Source organism: Stenella coeruleoalba (genome assembly GCF_951394435.1).
Source record: "Stenella coeruleoalba genome assembly, chromosome: 4".
NCBI lineage: Eukaryota > Metazoa > Chordata > Mammalia > Artiodactyla > Delphinidae > Stenella > Stenella coeruleoalba.
The window spans coordinates 72,679,812-72,695,171 of record NC_137149.1 but is presented as its reverse complement, the minus strand read 5'-3'; the positions used below and the strand labels follow the sequence as shown (position 1 = coordinate 72,695,171).

At 41.8% G+C, this 15,360-nt stretch overlaps 1 protein-coding gene across 2 annotated transcripts in view; it reads left to right on the top strand.

Moving 5' to 3' along the window:
- The window catches only part of LNX1 (ligand of numb-protein X 1), a gene marked incomplete at both ends in the record, with an annotated part of 120,348 nt that overhangs the window by 91,154 nt on the left and 13,834 nt on the right, over positions 1–15,360 (top strand). For both annotated transcript variants that reach the window (XM_079920854.1, XM_079920855.1), the window contains one exon: positions 12,167–12,301. In XM_079920854.1, coding sequence (XP_079776980.1) covers positions 12,167–12,301 — 135 coding nt within the window. The remainder of the gene's footprint in view (positions 1–12,166; positions 12,302–15,360) is intronic.

Here is a 15,360-nt window from a genome sequence, read left to right as displayed (position 1 = left end):
GTTCAGATGCCTCCTGTTGTCTGTATTGCCAGGTAGGGTCCATGTGCCACATGTGATCTCAGAGCCAGGTTGCACTGCTGTGATGTGTTTCACAGCAGCGTCTTGGGAGCTTCCCTGTCATCTTTCAGTTATGCAGTAATAATGAAGACAGACATCTATGGAGTTCTTGGCTCCATAGAACATAGAGACAATCCCTGTGCACAAGTGAAATGGCAAAATGGGAACTCCATCAGTGGGGTCCCAGGTGCAGCTGGTCCATCCAAAAAAAGTCCCTGCTCTGATGGTCAGACCAGGATTTGTCTTCTAGGTCCAAATCTCATACGCACACCCAACTCAGCTTTTTTACAGCAAGTCATCAAGAGTTCATCAAGTTTTTGTGGGGACTTGAAAACATGTTAAACAGTGAAGAAACTAGGAATACTTGATCTGGAAAGGAAAAGAGATCAGGGAGGGCAATGAGAGCTATTTTCAAATAGGCTTGTCACATGGAAATTGATTTGGGGTTGCCCGAGAGGGCATGACTAGAACCAATGGGCAAGCAAGGGAAAGACAAATTTAAACTCAACCTAAGGACAAACTTGCTAATTAGTGCTGTCTAAAAAACTTGCTTATTAGTGCTGTACTGCCTTGGGACACAGTTCCTTGTCATTGGAGGCACTGAAGCATGAGCTGGGTGACAACACGGCAAGGATTTTGGAGTGGAATTAAAGCACAAACTACAGAGGAAATGTTGGATTAGATGATGTCTGCCATCTCTTCCGTAGCTGTGGCTTCCTGGCTGTGTGCAACCAGTGCTCCACAGTTCCCTGGGGCTTGGTGAGCACAAGATAGATGAACTGAAAATGATACTTGAGCCCTAGCTGGAAGGGGAGCTAAAGTGGGGCAGCCCCTAAAAGTTCAGGAAGAACCATCCCCACAGTTAAAGCTAGGCTGTCTCACTCTGGGATGCTTGGAAAAGACCAGTGGAGAATGCGGATGCAGGATGAATTTTTTTAAAGAAATGGTCATTAAGACCTCTGATGCTAAGGCCTGAACCAAGATGGCAGAGTAGAAGGACGTGCTCTCACTCCCTCTTGTGAGAACACCAGAATCACAACTAGCTGCTGGACAGTCATTGACAGGAAGACACTGGAACTCACCAAAAAATATACCCCACATCCAAAGACAAAGGAGAAGCCACAATGAGACGGTAGGAGGGGTGATTTTGCAATCACAGCAAAATCAAATCCCATAACTGCTGGGTGGGTGACTCACAGACTAGAGAACACTTATACCACAGAAGTCCACCCACTGGAATGAAGGTTCTGAGCCCCACGTCAGGCTTCCCAACCTGGGGGTCTGTCATGGGAGGAGGAATTCCTAGAGAATCAGACTTTGAAGGCTAGTAGGATTTGATAGCAGGACTTCGACAAGACTGGGGGAAACAGAGACTCCACTCTTGGAGGGCACACACAAAGTAGTGTGTGTGTCGAGACCCAGCAGAAGGAGCAGTGACCCTAGGGGAGACTGAACCAGACCTACCTGCTAGTGTTAGAGGGTCTCCTGCAGAGGCAGGGTGTGGCTGTGGTTCACCGTGCGGACAAGGACACTGGCAGCAGAAGTTCTGGGAAGTACTCCTTGGCGTGAGCCCTCCCAGAGTCTACCATTAGCCTCACCAAAGAGCCCAGGTAGGCTCCAGTGTTGGGTTGCCTCAGGCCAAACAACCAATAGGGAGGGAACCCAGCCCCACCCATCAGCAGTCAAGTGGATTAAAGTTTTACTGAGCTCTGCCCACCAGAGCAACACCCAGCTCTACCCACCACCAGTCCCTCCCATCAGGAAACCTGCACAAGCCTCTTAGATAGCTTCATCCACCAGAGGGCAGACAGTAGAAGCAAGAAGAACTACAGTCCTGCAGCCTGTGGAACAAAAACCACATTCACAGAAAGATAGACAAGATGAAAAGGCAGAGGGCTATGTACCAGATGAAGAAAGGAGATAAAACCCCAGAAAAACAACTAAATGAAGTGGAGATAGGAAACCTTCCAGAAAAAGAATTCAGAATAATGATAGTGAAGATGATCCAGGACTTTGGGAAAAAAATGGCGGCAAAGATTGAGAAGATGCAAGAAATGTTTAACAAACACCTAGAAGAATTAACAAACAAACAGAGATGAACAATAAAATAACTGAAATGAAAATTACACTAGAAGGAATCAATAGCAGAATAACTGAGGCAGAAGAACGGATAAGTGACCTGGAAGACAGAATGGTGGAATTCACTGCTGCGGAACAGAATAAAGAAAAAAGAATGAAAAGAAATGAAGACAGCCTAAGAGACCTCTGGGACAACTTTAAACGCACCAACATTCACATTATAGTCGTTCCAGAAGGAGAAGAGAGAGAGAAAGGAGCTGAGAAAATATTTGAAGAGATTATAGTTGAAAACTTCCCTAACATGGGAAAGGAAATAGCCACCCAAGTCCAAGAAGTGCAGCAAGTCCCATACAGGATAAACCCAAGGAGAAACACGCCAAGACACATAGTCATCAAATTGGCAAAAATTAAAGGCAAACAAAAATTATTGAAAACAGTAAGGGAAAAATGACAAATAACATAAAAGGGAACTGCCATAAGGTTAACAGCTGATTTCTCAGCACAAACACTACAATCCAGAAGGGAGTGGCATGATATACTTAAAGTGCTGAAAGGGAAGAACCTACAACCAAGATTACTCTACCCGGCAAGAATCTCATTCAGATTCGATGGAGAAATCAAAAGCTTTGCAGACAAGCAAAAGCTAAGAGAATTCAGCACCACCAAACCAGCTGTACAACAAATGCTAAAGGAACTTCTCTAAGTGGGAAACACAAGAGAAGAAAAGGACCTACAAAAACAAACCCAAAACAGTTAAGAAAATGGTCATAGGAACATACATATCGATAATTACCTTAAACGTGAATGGATTAAATGCTCCAAACAAAAGACACAGGCTTGCTGAATGGATACAAAAACAAGACCCATATATATGCTGTCAACAAGAGACCCACTTCAGACCTAGGGACACGTACAGACAGAAAGTGAGGGGATAGAAAAAGATATTCCATGCAAATGGTAATCAAAAGAAAGCTGGAGTAGCAGTACTCATATCAGAGAAAATAGACTTTAAAACAAAGACTATTACAAGAGACAAGGAAGGACACTACATAATGATCAAGGGATCAATCCAAGTAGAAGATATAACAATTATAAGTATATATGCACCCAACATAGGAGCACCTCAATATATAAGGCAACTGCTAACAGCTATAAAAGAGGAAATCGACAGTAACACAATAGTAGTGGGGGACTTTAACACCTCACTTACACCAATGGACAGATCATCCAAAATGAAAATAAGGAAACAGAAGCTTTAAATGACACAATAGACCAGATAGATTTAATTGATATTTATAGGACATTCCATCCAAAAAACAGCAGATTATACTTTCTTAAGTGTGCATGGAACATTCTCCAGGATAGATCACATCTTGGGTGATCTATCCTGGAGAATAGCCTCAGTGATATTGAAGCCTCAGTAAATGAGGCTTGATAATGAAGCCTCAGTAAATTTAAGAAAATTGAAATCATATCAAGCAACTTTTCTGACCACTATGCTATGAGATTAGAAATGAATTACAAGGAAAAAACGTAAAAAACACAAACACATGGAGGCTAAACACTATGTTACTAAATAACCAAGAGATCACTGAAGAAATCAAAGAGGAAATCAAAACATACCTAGAGACAACTGACAATGAAAACACAACAGTCCAAAACCTATGGGATGCAGCAAAAGCAGTTCTAAGAGGGAAGTTTATAGCTATACAAGCCTACCTCAAGAAACAAGAAAAATCTCAAATAAATAATCTAACCTTACACCTAAAGGAACTAGAGAAAGAAAAACAAACAAAACCCAAAGTTAGCAGAAGAAAAGAAATCATAAAGATCAGAGCAGAAATAAATGAAATAGAAACAAAGAAAACAATAGCAAAGATCAGTAAAACTAAAAGCTGGTTCTATGAGAAGATAAACAAAATTGATAAACCATTAGCCAGACTCATCAACAAAAAGAGGGAGCAGACTCAAATCAATAAAATGAGAAATGGAAAAGGAGAATTTACAACAGACACAGCAGAAATACAAAGCATCCTAAGAGACTACTACAAGCAACTGTATGCCAGTAAAATGGACAACTTGGAAGAAATGGACAAATTCTTAGAAAGGTATAACATTCCAAGACTGAACCAGGATGAAATAGAAAATATGAACAGACCAGTCACAAGTAATGAAAGTGAAACTGTGATTAAAAATCTTCCAACAAACAAAAGTCCAGGACCAGATGGCTTCACAGGTGAATTCTATCAAACATTTAGAGAAGAGCTAACACACATCCTTCTCAAACTCTTCCAAAACATTGCAGAGGAAGGAACACTCGCAAACTCATTTTATTAGGCCACCATCAGCCTGATACGAAAACCGAGATACTACAAAAAAAGAAAATTACAGCCCAATATCACTGATGAATATAGATGCAAAAATCCTCAACAAAATACTGGCAAACAGAATCCAACAACACATTAAAACTACCATATACTATGATCAAGTGGGATTTATCCCAGGGATGCAAGGTTCTTCAGTATATGCAAATCTATCAATGTGATACACCATAGTAACAAATTGAAGAATAAAAACCATATGATCATCTCAATAGATGCAGAAAAACTTTTGACAAAATTCAACACCCATTTATGATAAAAAACTCTCTAGAAGGGCTTCCCTGATGGCGCAGTGGTTGAGAGTCCGCCTGCTGATGCAGGGGACACGGGTTCGTGCCCCGGTCCGGGAAGATCCCACATGCCGTGGAGAGGCTAGGCCCGTGAGCGATGGCCGCTGAGCCTGCGCGTCTGGAGCCTGTGCTCCGCAAAGGGAGAGGCCACAACTGTGAGAGGCCCGTGTACCGAAAAAAAAAAAAAGCTCTCCAGAAAGTGAGCATAGAGGGAACCTACCTCAACATACTAAAGGCCATATATGACAGACCCACAGCAAACATCATTCTCAATAGTGAAAACATGAAAGCATTTCCTCTAAGATCAGGAACAAGACAAGGATGCCCACTGTCACTGCTATTATTCAACATAGTTTCGGAAGTCCTAGCCATGGCAATCAGAGAAGAAAAAGAAATAAAAAGAGTACAGATGGGAAAAGAAGAAGTAAAACTGTCACTGTTTGCAGATGACATGATACTATACATAGAGAATCCTAAAGATGCCACCAGAAAACTACTAGAGCTAATCAATGAATTTGGTAAATTTGCAGGATACAAACTTAATGCACAGAAATCTCTTGCATTCCTATACACTAATGATGAAAAATCTGAAAGAAATTAAGGAAACACTCCCATTTACCACTGCAACAAAAAGAATAAAATACCTAGGAATAAACCTACCTAAGGAGACAAAAGACCTATATGCAGAAAACTATAAGACACTGATGAAAGAAATTAAAGATGATACCAACAGATGGAGAGATATAGCATGTTCTTGGATTGGAAGAATCAATATTGTGAAAATGACTATACTACCCAAAGCAAACTACAGATTCAATGCAATCCTTATCAAATTACCAATGGCATTTTTTACGGAACTAGAACAAAAAATCTTAAAATTTGTATGGAGACACAAAAGACCCCGAATAGCCAAAGCAGTCTTGAGGGAAAAAAATGGAGCTGGAGGAATCAGACTTCCTGACATCAGACTATACTACAAAGCTACAGTAATCAAGACAATATGGTACTGGCACAAAAACAGAAACATAGATCAATGAAACAAGATAGAAAGCCCAGAGGTAAACCCACACACCTGTGGTCAACTAATCTATGACAAAGGAGGCAAGGATATACAATGGAGAAAAGACAGTCTCTTCAATAAGTGGTGCTGGGAAAACTGGACAACTACATATAAAAGAAAGAAATTAGAACACTCCCTAACACCATACACAAAAATAAACTCAAAATGGATTAGAGACCTAAATGTAAGACGGGACACTATAAAACTCTTAGAGGAAGACATAGAAAGAACACTCTTTGACATAAATCAAAGCAAGCTCTATGTTGATCCACCTCCTTGAGTAATGGAAATAGAAACAAAAATAAACAAATGGGACCTAACGAAACTTCAAAGCTTTTGCACAGCAAAGGAAACCATAAACAAGATGAAAAGACAACCCTCAGAATGGGAGAAAATATTTGCAAACGAATCAACGGACATAGGATTTATCTCCAAAATATATAAACAGCTCATGCAGCTCAATATTAAAAAAACAAACCACCCAATCCAAAAATGGGCAGAAGACCTAAATAGACATTTCTCCAAAGAAGACATACAGATGACCAAGAAGCACATGAAAAGCTGCTCAACATCACTAATTATTAGAGAAATGCAAATCAAAACCAGTTAGAATGGGCACCATCAGAAAATCTACAAACAACTGCTGGAGAGGGTGTGGAGAAAAGGGAACCCTCTCGCACTGTTGGTGGGAATGTAAACTGATTCAGCCACTATGGAGAACAGTATGGAGGTTCCTTTAAGAACTAAAAATAGAATTACCATATGGTCTAGCAATCCCACTGCTGGGCATATACCCAGAGAAAACCACAATTCAAAAAGACACATGCCCCCCAATGTTCATTGCAGCACTACTTATAATAGCCAGGTCATGGAAGCAACCTAAATGCCCAGCGACAGACAAATATATAAAGAAGATGTGGTACATATATGCAATGGAATATTACTCAGCCATAAAAAGGAACGTAATTGGGTCATTTGTTGAGATGTGGATGGATCTAGAGACTGTTATACAGAGTGAAGTAAGTCAGAGAAAAACAAATATCATATATTAACGCATATATGTGGAACCTAGAAAAATTGTACAGGTGAACCAGCTTGCAGGGCAGAAATCGAGACACAGATGTAGAGAACAAACGTATGGACACCAAGGGGGAAAGCGGCAGGTTGGGGGAGGGATCGTGGTGGTGGTATGAGTTGGGAGATTGGGATTGACATGTATACACTGATGTGTATAAAATGGATGACTAATAACAACCTGCTGTATAAAAAAAAATACAGAAAATCTATTTATTAGGTTTATAGATGTGTGTAATTAAAAAAACACTACTGTTACCTTGAAAAAAAAAGATATATAAGAAAATCGCTGATTGTTAGTGTTGGTGTTTTATTCCGTAAAATAACCAAACTCTTACTGCTTTTCATAGTTTAACAGTTAATTCTCTTGGCTTATAGCTGGTATTGAAAAATCACAATCCCTCTCTCAGATTCCAGACCTGAGCCAGCCTTAGACCCAGATTCTATCAAATACAGTGGAGTCTATGACCTCTTGAGGATAGAAACTATAATGCCATGGGAAGAGTTACATAGCAGCAAATTTTTTCAGTCTTCCCACAGAGTGACCTATGGCTGGGATATTCCTTTGAAGGGATAGGAAGAGTTATTGCATCTTGCACGTGACATGTAACGTTCTATTATATACTACAGTATCTTTGGAAATAAAAAATAAAACTATAATTATTTGTTAAAAAAAAGAAAAGACCTCTGATGCTAATGGCTGGAGCACTAAGTAGAGACGAACTCTGTAAATAGCTTATTATTATAAATCCAACTACAGCTCTTATCTCTGTAAGAAGAGGGACCTCCAGTCAAGTGGGTCTATACTATGTCATAAAGGGGGCCGTGTACATGGTCTGTCTGCTGAGGGCAGCACAATCTCAATGCCCAACAGTCAGTTTGGAGTCCTCTGTTTTATGTGTTTGTGTAGAATTATACCCTGTGGCATTGAGGGGGCACGAGTGTGGTAGCTCTTAACTTGATATTTTATGAAGCTAATATATCAATGCAGTGACCAAACCCACATGAATTACAGTTCACCAAATGTTTTTTTTAAGCATATGCATATATATATATATATGTATATATGGTTAAAAAGCAGCAAATGCTAGAGTACATTTGGTTTAACTCCAATCTTCCTTCGCAAATGAATAGGTAGAGCCTTTGGCTACGTCACACCTTGAAGTACAGGTACTCTATCAACTCTTGCTCTGCCCTAGTTATTACTGGCTAAACAGCCCCCGCATGGACCCATGCAACACTGGGTCAGTACAAAGTCTCCCTGGGCTCACAGCTCTGCAAAATGCCTCTCCTGGCCCCTTGTGCAGTGGCATCTTTGATTTCCATCTCTCTGTGAAGCTTCTGGTCCGTGTTGCACCCTGCAGTTCTTATGAACCATAGTGGATTTTGTAGAGAAAAGAGCCGTTTCCAAGGTGAACGCGATGGAAGATGCTTGCCCTGTGAGGCATTAGTGTAGCGCTCTCAGACTCTTCCTTCCAACTGTAAGAGATGGGATCGTATTATTTTGAAATGGGCTAAATATAAATGAGGCTGCCGGCCTATGGCTGCCTTCCGTGACCTCTGCTTACTCCCATCGTATAAACAATATAGGCAGTTTTGAGTCAAATCTCAAAAGCGCAGAGAGAAAGTCATCACACAAAACAAAGACAAGCCTTTCCATGAGAAATGCTACTCGGTTTTAGCCCTCTGGTTTTCTCTGAATATGAGATTTGTCCTGTTTTTTTCAGCTGGAAGCAATTGGTCCCACCTCAGGAGACTCCTTTGTGTGCTACCCATATCTCTTTCCTGGCCCCTGCTTCTGACTCTCCCTGAAGTAGGACAAGCTCTCTGAGGGCAGGAGCCATGTTCCCAAGGCTCTTAGTGCAGTGGCTGGTCCAGAGCAGGCACCTGTCAGCCACAGGGACAGAATGTTTGTAGAAGAGACCTGCCAACAAGCGGAGGTCCACAGGGGAGAACATAGAGGCCAGCAGAATCCCTTCCCCCTAGCCAAAGAAAGGAGAAGAGGGAGTTAATGCTTGGGCTCTTAGAGTAGAAAGAAAATGATACAGCAGCCAGGCTGTGCAACTGGTAACCACTGTGTCCAGAATTTGTCTAGATCTAGAATGTTTAAGGGAGAGAAGAGAAGAGAGGAGAGGAAAAAGTAAAAAGGATTTACCTCTAGCCTGGTCTGCCACTTGAAAGAGTCACAATTGTTAAACAGTCCTTTTGCCCAAATTACAGCATCCCAAGAAATGCAAGAAAGATGCTGTGCTCCCTCTTCCTTTGAGTGTCGGTTATTTTTTTAAAATTTATTTTTGTTTGTTTATTTTTTGGCTGCGTCGGTCTTAGTTGCGCCATGCGGGATCTTCACTGAGGCATGCAGAATCTTTTGTTGCAGCGCCCGGGCTTCTCTCTAGTTGTGGCGTGTGGGTTTTCTCTTCTCTAATTGTGGTATGTGGGCTCTAGAACACTTGGACTCTGCAGTTGTGGCACATGGGCTCCGGAGTGCGTGGGCTCTGCAGTTGGCAGCACACAGTCTCTCTAGTTGAGGCACGCGAGCTCAGTAGTAGTGGCCTGCGGGCTTAGGTGCCCCATGGCGTGTGGGATCTTAGTTCCCCGACCAGGGATAGAACCTGTGTCCCTTGCATTGGAAGGCGGATTCTTTACCACCGGACAGTCAGGGAAGTCCCAAGGTTTGTTATTTAAATGACAGGCCTGCTGCCCCCATCTTCCTGGCACAGATTATGTGAGTATGAAATAAACAAGTTCATGCCATTCTCTCCTTAATTCAGTCTTTCTGTGACTCCCCTCTTCTCACACTCACCCCACATTCACACCAGTGGAAGGAAAGGCTATCTGGTGCTAAGGGCCATTTCTTGACACTGAATCCAGCTATTGCTGAGAATTAGAGCCAGGATAAACACATTAGCCCATTTTCCACCTTCAACTTCAAATGCTTGGTAAGAAAGCATCAAATAGAATCTCTCTGAGAGCAATTTATAAGGTGGCTGGTAAGAGCTGGAGATCCAGCCTTGCAGGGAATTTATTTCCAAGTAAGTTGATACCAGGGCTATTTATTGGGGTGTATTCCCGCCAAAGTCGGCATTTGAAAATCCAGTGAGAAATTCGTGCTGGAAAATGCGAATTAAATAGCTCTTAGGCTACTTCTTGGCATTTGGGATTTTGCGTAGCAAGTTGATTCAGTATGTAAAAGTCTCAGATTTTCTCAATTATCATGAGCTGGTTGGGCCTGCCACTGCTGCTGGTCCTGAATTGACATGGTACAACATGTGGGCCTGGACACAAACCCACCACCACCACTGAGATCCTTCAAAACGTCGGAGTTTCCCTGAAGATAAGGAGCGCATCTGGGCTCAGCAGTTGAAGTTTTGACTTGAATGTTTGCCACTTCTTATCTTTTAGTAATTTTTTCCTTCAGAAAGTTCCAAATGAGATAACCTCATTTGGATAAGTGAGGCCTACGGTATAAAGAAAGAGACAGTTATTACAAAATATTCTTCCAAGAACTCAGTTTAGTTGGTTAATACCATAGTTCTTCATGTCAGCTTACTTCAGTATTGTTTCCTGGGCTTGTTATTTTTTATCCTGTTGTGACACAGGCTTTATATATGATGAGAGACACCAGGGAATTCAAGATAGGCAAATGAGCAGAGGAAGGGTATGTAAGTGATGACTGGGCAGGGCAGCAGAGGTGATGATGTGAAGGAGAGTGAGTGAAGGACTTAGACTTTCTTTGTAGGGTTTCCTACGTTTATGTGAAATGAGTCAACTCTCCTGGCCCACCATCCACCATGATGTTTACAATAGACATTGCACTTCAGCAGGTGTTTTTAAACATTCATCTCATGTATAGCCACCCAACTGATGACCCCTAAGCTTCTTCAAGAGATCGCCGAGAAGAGACATTAATATAAGAATGTAAAGTCATGAAGGTTTGGGCTGGACAACTGTGGGGATTTGATCTATTGGTGGGTTCTTATTGCTTAAGGTTGTAAGACAAGGTCCCTGTTCCGGAGAGTGGGAGCGATGAGAAGGAAGCTGCGGAGAGGCAGGAAGCGAATATCTCCACTCCCATTGTCTGAGCCCATGGAGAAGAGCGTGGACTTTCCATGGCCTCCTTTCACGACCTGACTTGTCCATGGTGTGACATCTGTGCCTGTGAAGCAAGAAGGCAGGCAGGCCACTGTCCGTCTGTGCTGTGATGCGGAGCCGTCTGGGGATGAGATGTAGAGGGGAGAACTTATTCCTCTCTTCTCCGCCTTCCTTGTCCTCAAACCTAGCCTTTCCTGGTTTCTAATCAAATCTAGTCATGACTTAGCCACGGTCAGCTTTTACTCAAGTGACAGGGAGGTCAGCAGACTACTTCATCTTGGACCATCAGGGAGCCTTGTTCTGGACGTTTCACAGGTCCAAGGTCTGGTCTATCTGGCCTGCAGATCTGGAACCTCAATAGTCAGCAGTTCTGGAATAATGACCCACACTCTCAGACACAAGTGAAACTCATCTGTGGCAGAGAGCCAACAGGTAAATTTATGGTGTGGAATGAACCTTCCTAATAATCAGTGCGTTTGCTATTTGCAATGCTCTGTCCAAGTGTCAGGGTACATAGCAGAGAGGACTAGTCATCACAATTAGCGGCTGTCACATAAAAAAGGATCAAGGGAAAGGCGTTTGATCAGGCTGCATTATAACCTGCCATCATCCTCAGATTTCTGAAACGCTCATCCTTTCCAATGCCCCAATGTTTGAAACTGTCAGACACAGGATTCCTCTTCCTGCAGTGGTGGTGTTGCTGCCACCAACTCCATTTCTTTTTCTTTATTGTTTACCTGTGTCTTAGACCTTTGATCTGGGATTTGGGCTGGGCTACCACTTTACGCTGTACATTCTGTTCTAGCTGGAAAGTCCTACAGACATGGCTTGTGTGCAGTGGAGCCCATTCATTAAACATAAATTAGCGACGTCCAACAGTGTCTTTTCAAAGACTGTTGAATGAGTCAAACCTTCCCTAGTTTTTCCCTTGAAGCGACGTTCATTACCCGATTTAGGGATAAAGGAAATAACTCAAGTTCTTGCTAAATTACAAAGCGGGCATGGCCATGGAAAATACTAGAAATAATTTTTTTTCATAAAAGTAAAACCAAACTCATATCTTGGTAAGCCACTGGTGCTGGGTGCTTTGAATGGAAGCTCAGAGTGGCTAACACCTGTGTCTTATCACACAGGCCAGTGAAAGGCGCATTCACCTCGTCGTGTCCCGCCAGCATCGGCAGCGGAGTCCTGACATCTTTCAGGAAGCTGGCTGGAACAGCAGCGGCAGCTGGTCCCCAGGCCCAGGGGACAGGAGCAACACTCCCAAGGTGAGGCCCAGTCCACAGCTCCTGCAGGGAGCTCTTTCTTGGGAAGGCTGCATACTTGAACATTTTTGAGTGTCACCTCTGTACTTCATCACTTAAACACTATTTGACTTGTCTTGTAAAATGGAAAGCCCCAAATCCCATCTTTGAGAACTGGTGAGATAACAGGTGTCTTTCATCCAAGCAGGAGAGAGGAAGGTGCATGAGAGTGTTGAAACCTGATCTTGAAAACCAGACCTCATATGGGGACCTAATTTCTAGCCTAAGCCAGATGGATGTCGTGTTTTTCCAACAGGCATTTTGTTTAAGGACTGCTCCCATTCACTTTGCAATGAAGCAAGAGGTTTGCTTGGTTTCTAGTTTTTGAAGTTCCCAGTCTGCCTGAAAATTAATGATTCCCCTTTAGGAAGTTTGTTTTTGCAAGAAGGACCCAGGAAGATAATAAAAACACTTGAAGTTCATGTAACATTAGGGAGCGGTGGGATTGGGACAAACCAGAGACCATATGTCCTTCTGGCGTTAAATTCCAGAAAAATTTTAAAACACTGTGGATGAAGCGGAATGCATCTCTAGGCAGAATGCCTCCTTCAGGGCAGCAAAGTGTAGCCTATCTTTAAGTGAGGTGACTCAGTGCGATACGTACTTCTGTCATGGCTTTTATTAGAGACAATACTGTAACCTCTTCATTTGGATGGGGATCTAAGCAACATAAACCTTGTTTAGTGCAAATTCAGTGTCCTATAGCCTTAGCTTGGCATCCTGTTGTGATGGCAATGAGTTTCTAGCCATCATTCCTCCTGGGACCTGGTTTCGTTAAATCACTTGTCGCTAAAATCTTATAGGTAGCCCATTCGTCTTGCAACAGAGATTAAGGAATGCCTACATTCTACATAAGGCTGTGTTTCAGTTTGGAATAACTCATGAGTTTGAGTTTTTGAGCAGTGGATACAGAAACAGTACTCAAATTTTTGATTTTGGAATACCTCTGCTTTTATATACTGTTAACTGCACAGCCTACAGAGCTATACCACCTCTCCTTTCTCCAGCCAGCCAGACAGCCATGCCCCATAAATCCATAAATTTCAGGTTTATTTACAATAAACAATCTAGAAAACCCAAGTACCTCCTGCTAAAACCTTTTATGGATAAGGACTCCCTGGTGTCTTTTGGCTAATAAATACCATTAGTGTTTAAATTAAACCAATGGTATTTATTAATGGAAAACTAGCTTATTAGCTCAATTAATTAAAGTTTTAATCCGATTATAGTTGAGTTAACTAGACCATATTATATTCTGGTTCATTACACCGCTAAGAACACAGCTTCCACCAGCACTGGGGGCGTTATATTCCCTTCCGCCTAACCATCATGAATCATGGAAACAGCCGAAGTCATCTGAAAATATTTTTGCTGCAACCTCCTGTCATGTGTCCAGTTCCTGGAAAACATATATAACAGACTGGCCTAGTGGGAACCTGTAATTATTTTCATTTTAATGTATAGTTCTATCTGCCTTCTGAAATGTACACACACACACACACTGGCATATTTAAAACTAAACTAAGACACATAGACATTTGATGATTTAGTTTTTTATGATCCTACTAAAGTTTTATTTAGGAAGCAACATGGCTTTTTGAAAGTAGGAGCTTAAATGATTCAAAGAAATACCAAAGGCGGCAAACCAAGATTTGTGAGACAGAGAAGTTTTTAGCCAATTGAAAAGTTAAAGAATGACAGGCATCAAATTTAGGAGTGTGGTTACCTCTGTGGGAGAGGAAAGGGAACGTGACCAGAGGAAAATCACAGAGGGACTTGAGCTGCACACAGAACCTGTATTTCTGATGCTGCGTTGCAGAGTACACGGGTAGGTCATTATGTTCATCTTTATACTTTTATTATACGTCTGAAATGTTTTCTTTTAAAAATCCAAAGCAAACAGTCCATAACGTATTTTAAGAGCTGAATGATGAGTATACAGGTGCCCGTGATACTTTTTAATCAGTTTGAACTGTGTCATAAAAAATTATATTTTTAAACATTAGGGAATAGTCTGAGGTCTCCACAGTAGGGAAGGGGGTGGGGACAGAACACGGGTGGAAAAGAAGATCTCTGTCGTATGTAGCTCTTCTTCTCCCAACCAAAGCTAGGCAACTCTGGGTGTGAAGGGTTCGGGGTGTCAAGGGATGATGACTCGGGTTTTCCTGTCCCTAACATGGATCTCTCTCTGGTGGGGAACCGAGTGGCTGTCAGAGGCACAGGACACCTTGATTTGGGGTAGCCCAGACATTCATGCTGAGCCTGTACCTGCTCGACAAAACATCCCTGTGCTCAGTGCAGCAAGACTGCTTGGTAAGCACTGAGGAGGTGTGATGGAAAGACTCTGTCTCCAGGGACTTGTATCTGAAAGCATAGACAGCACATCTCTGCAGCCGGGAGGACATAGCTTTCAGCATTCAAATCTTATATGTCATGTATTTTATTTGACAGCGTTAAAGTTGGTTTGAGTTCTCTATTCAGTGAGACAAATTCTTTCTGGAATAATTGGGTAATTAATTCTTTCATGTGTGTTTTTCTGACCATCACCTGAAACTTGATAGATTAATTTATATCACGTGTTTAAATGGTACCTCTAAAAGCAGAGCGGTGTACAGGGGAGAGCAAGGATTTAGGGTCAGACATCCTAGGTTTCAGCACTCAATCTTTCTCCTGCCAGTTGTGATTCATTGATCAAATTTTTTTTTTAATGGTGAGCCTTGGTTTTCCTGGCCTGACACATGGAAGTAAACAACAAATAATTTTTTCTTTTCCTAAAGGAGTAGCTGTCCAGTCTGTACATTATTCAGGCAATATTTATTCATGACAAAATAAGTAAGGCCTCAGTAACACGCCCTATTAACTGGAGTGGCAGGAGAGAAGCCAATGGAACTTCTGGAATATTTCATAGGATATGTCATTTTGCTGCTTTCACATGAATTTAATAACACATTTTTTAACCAAAGTATCCTCAGATAAAAGCCGTATCTTCCATTTAACTGCATTTCTTTTAGCCACAGGTTTGC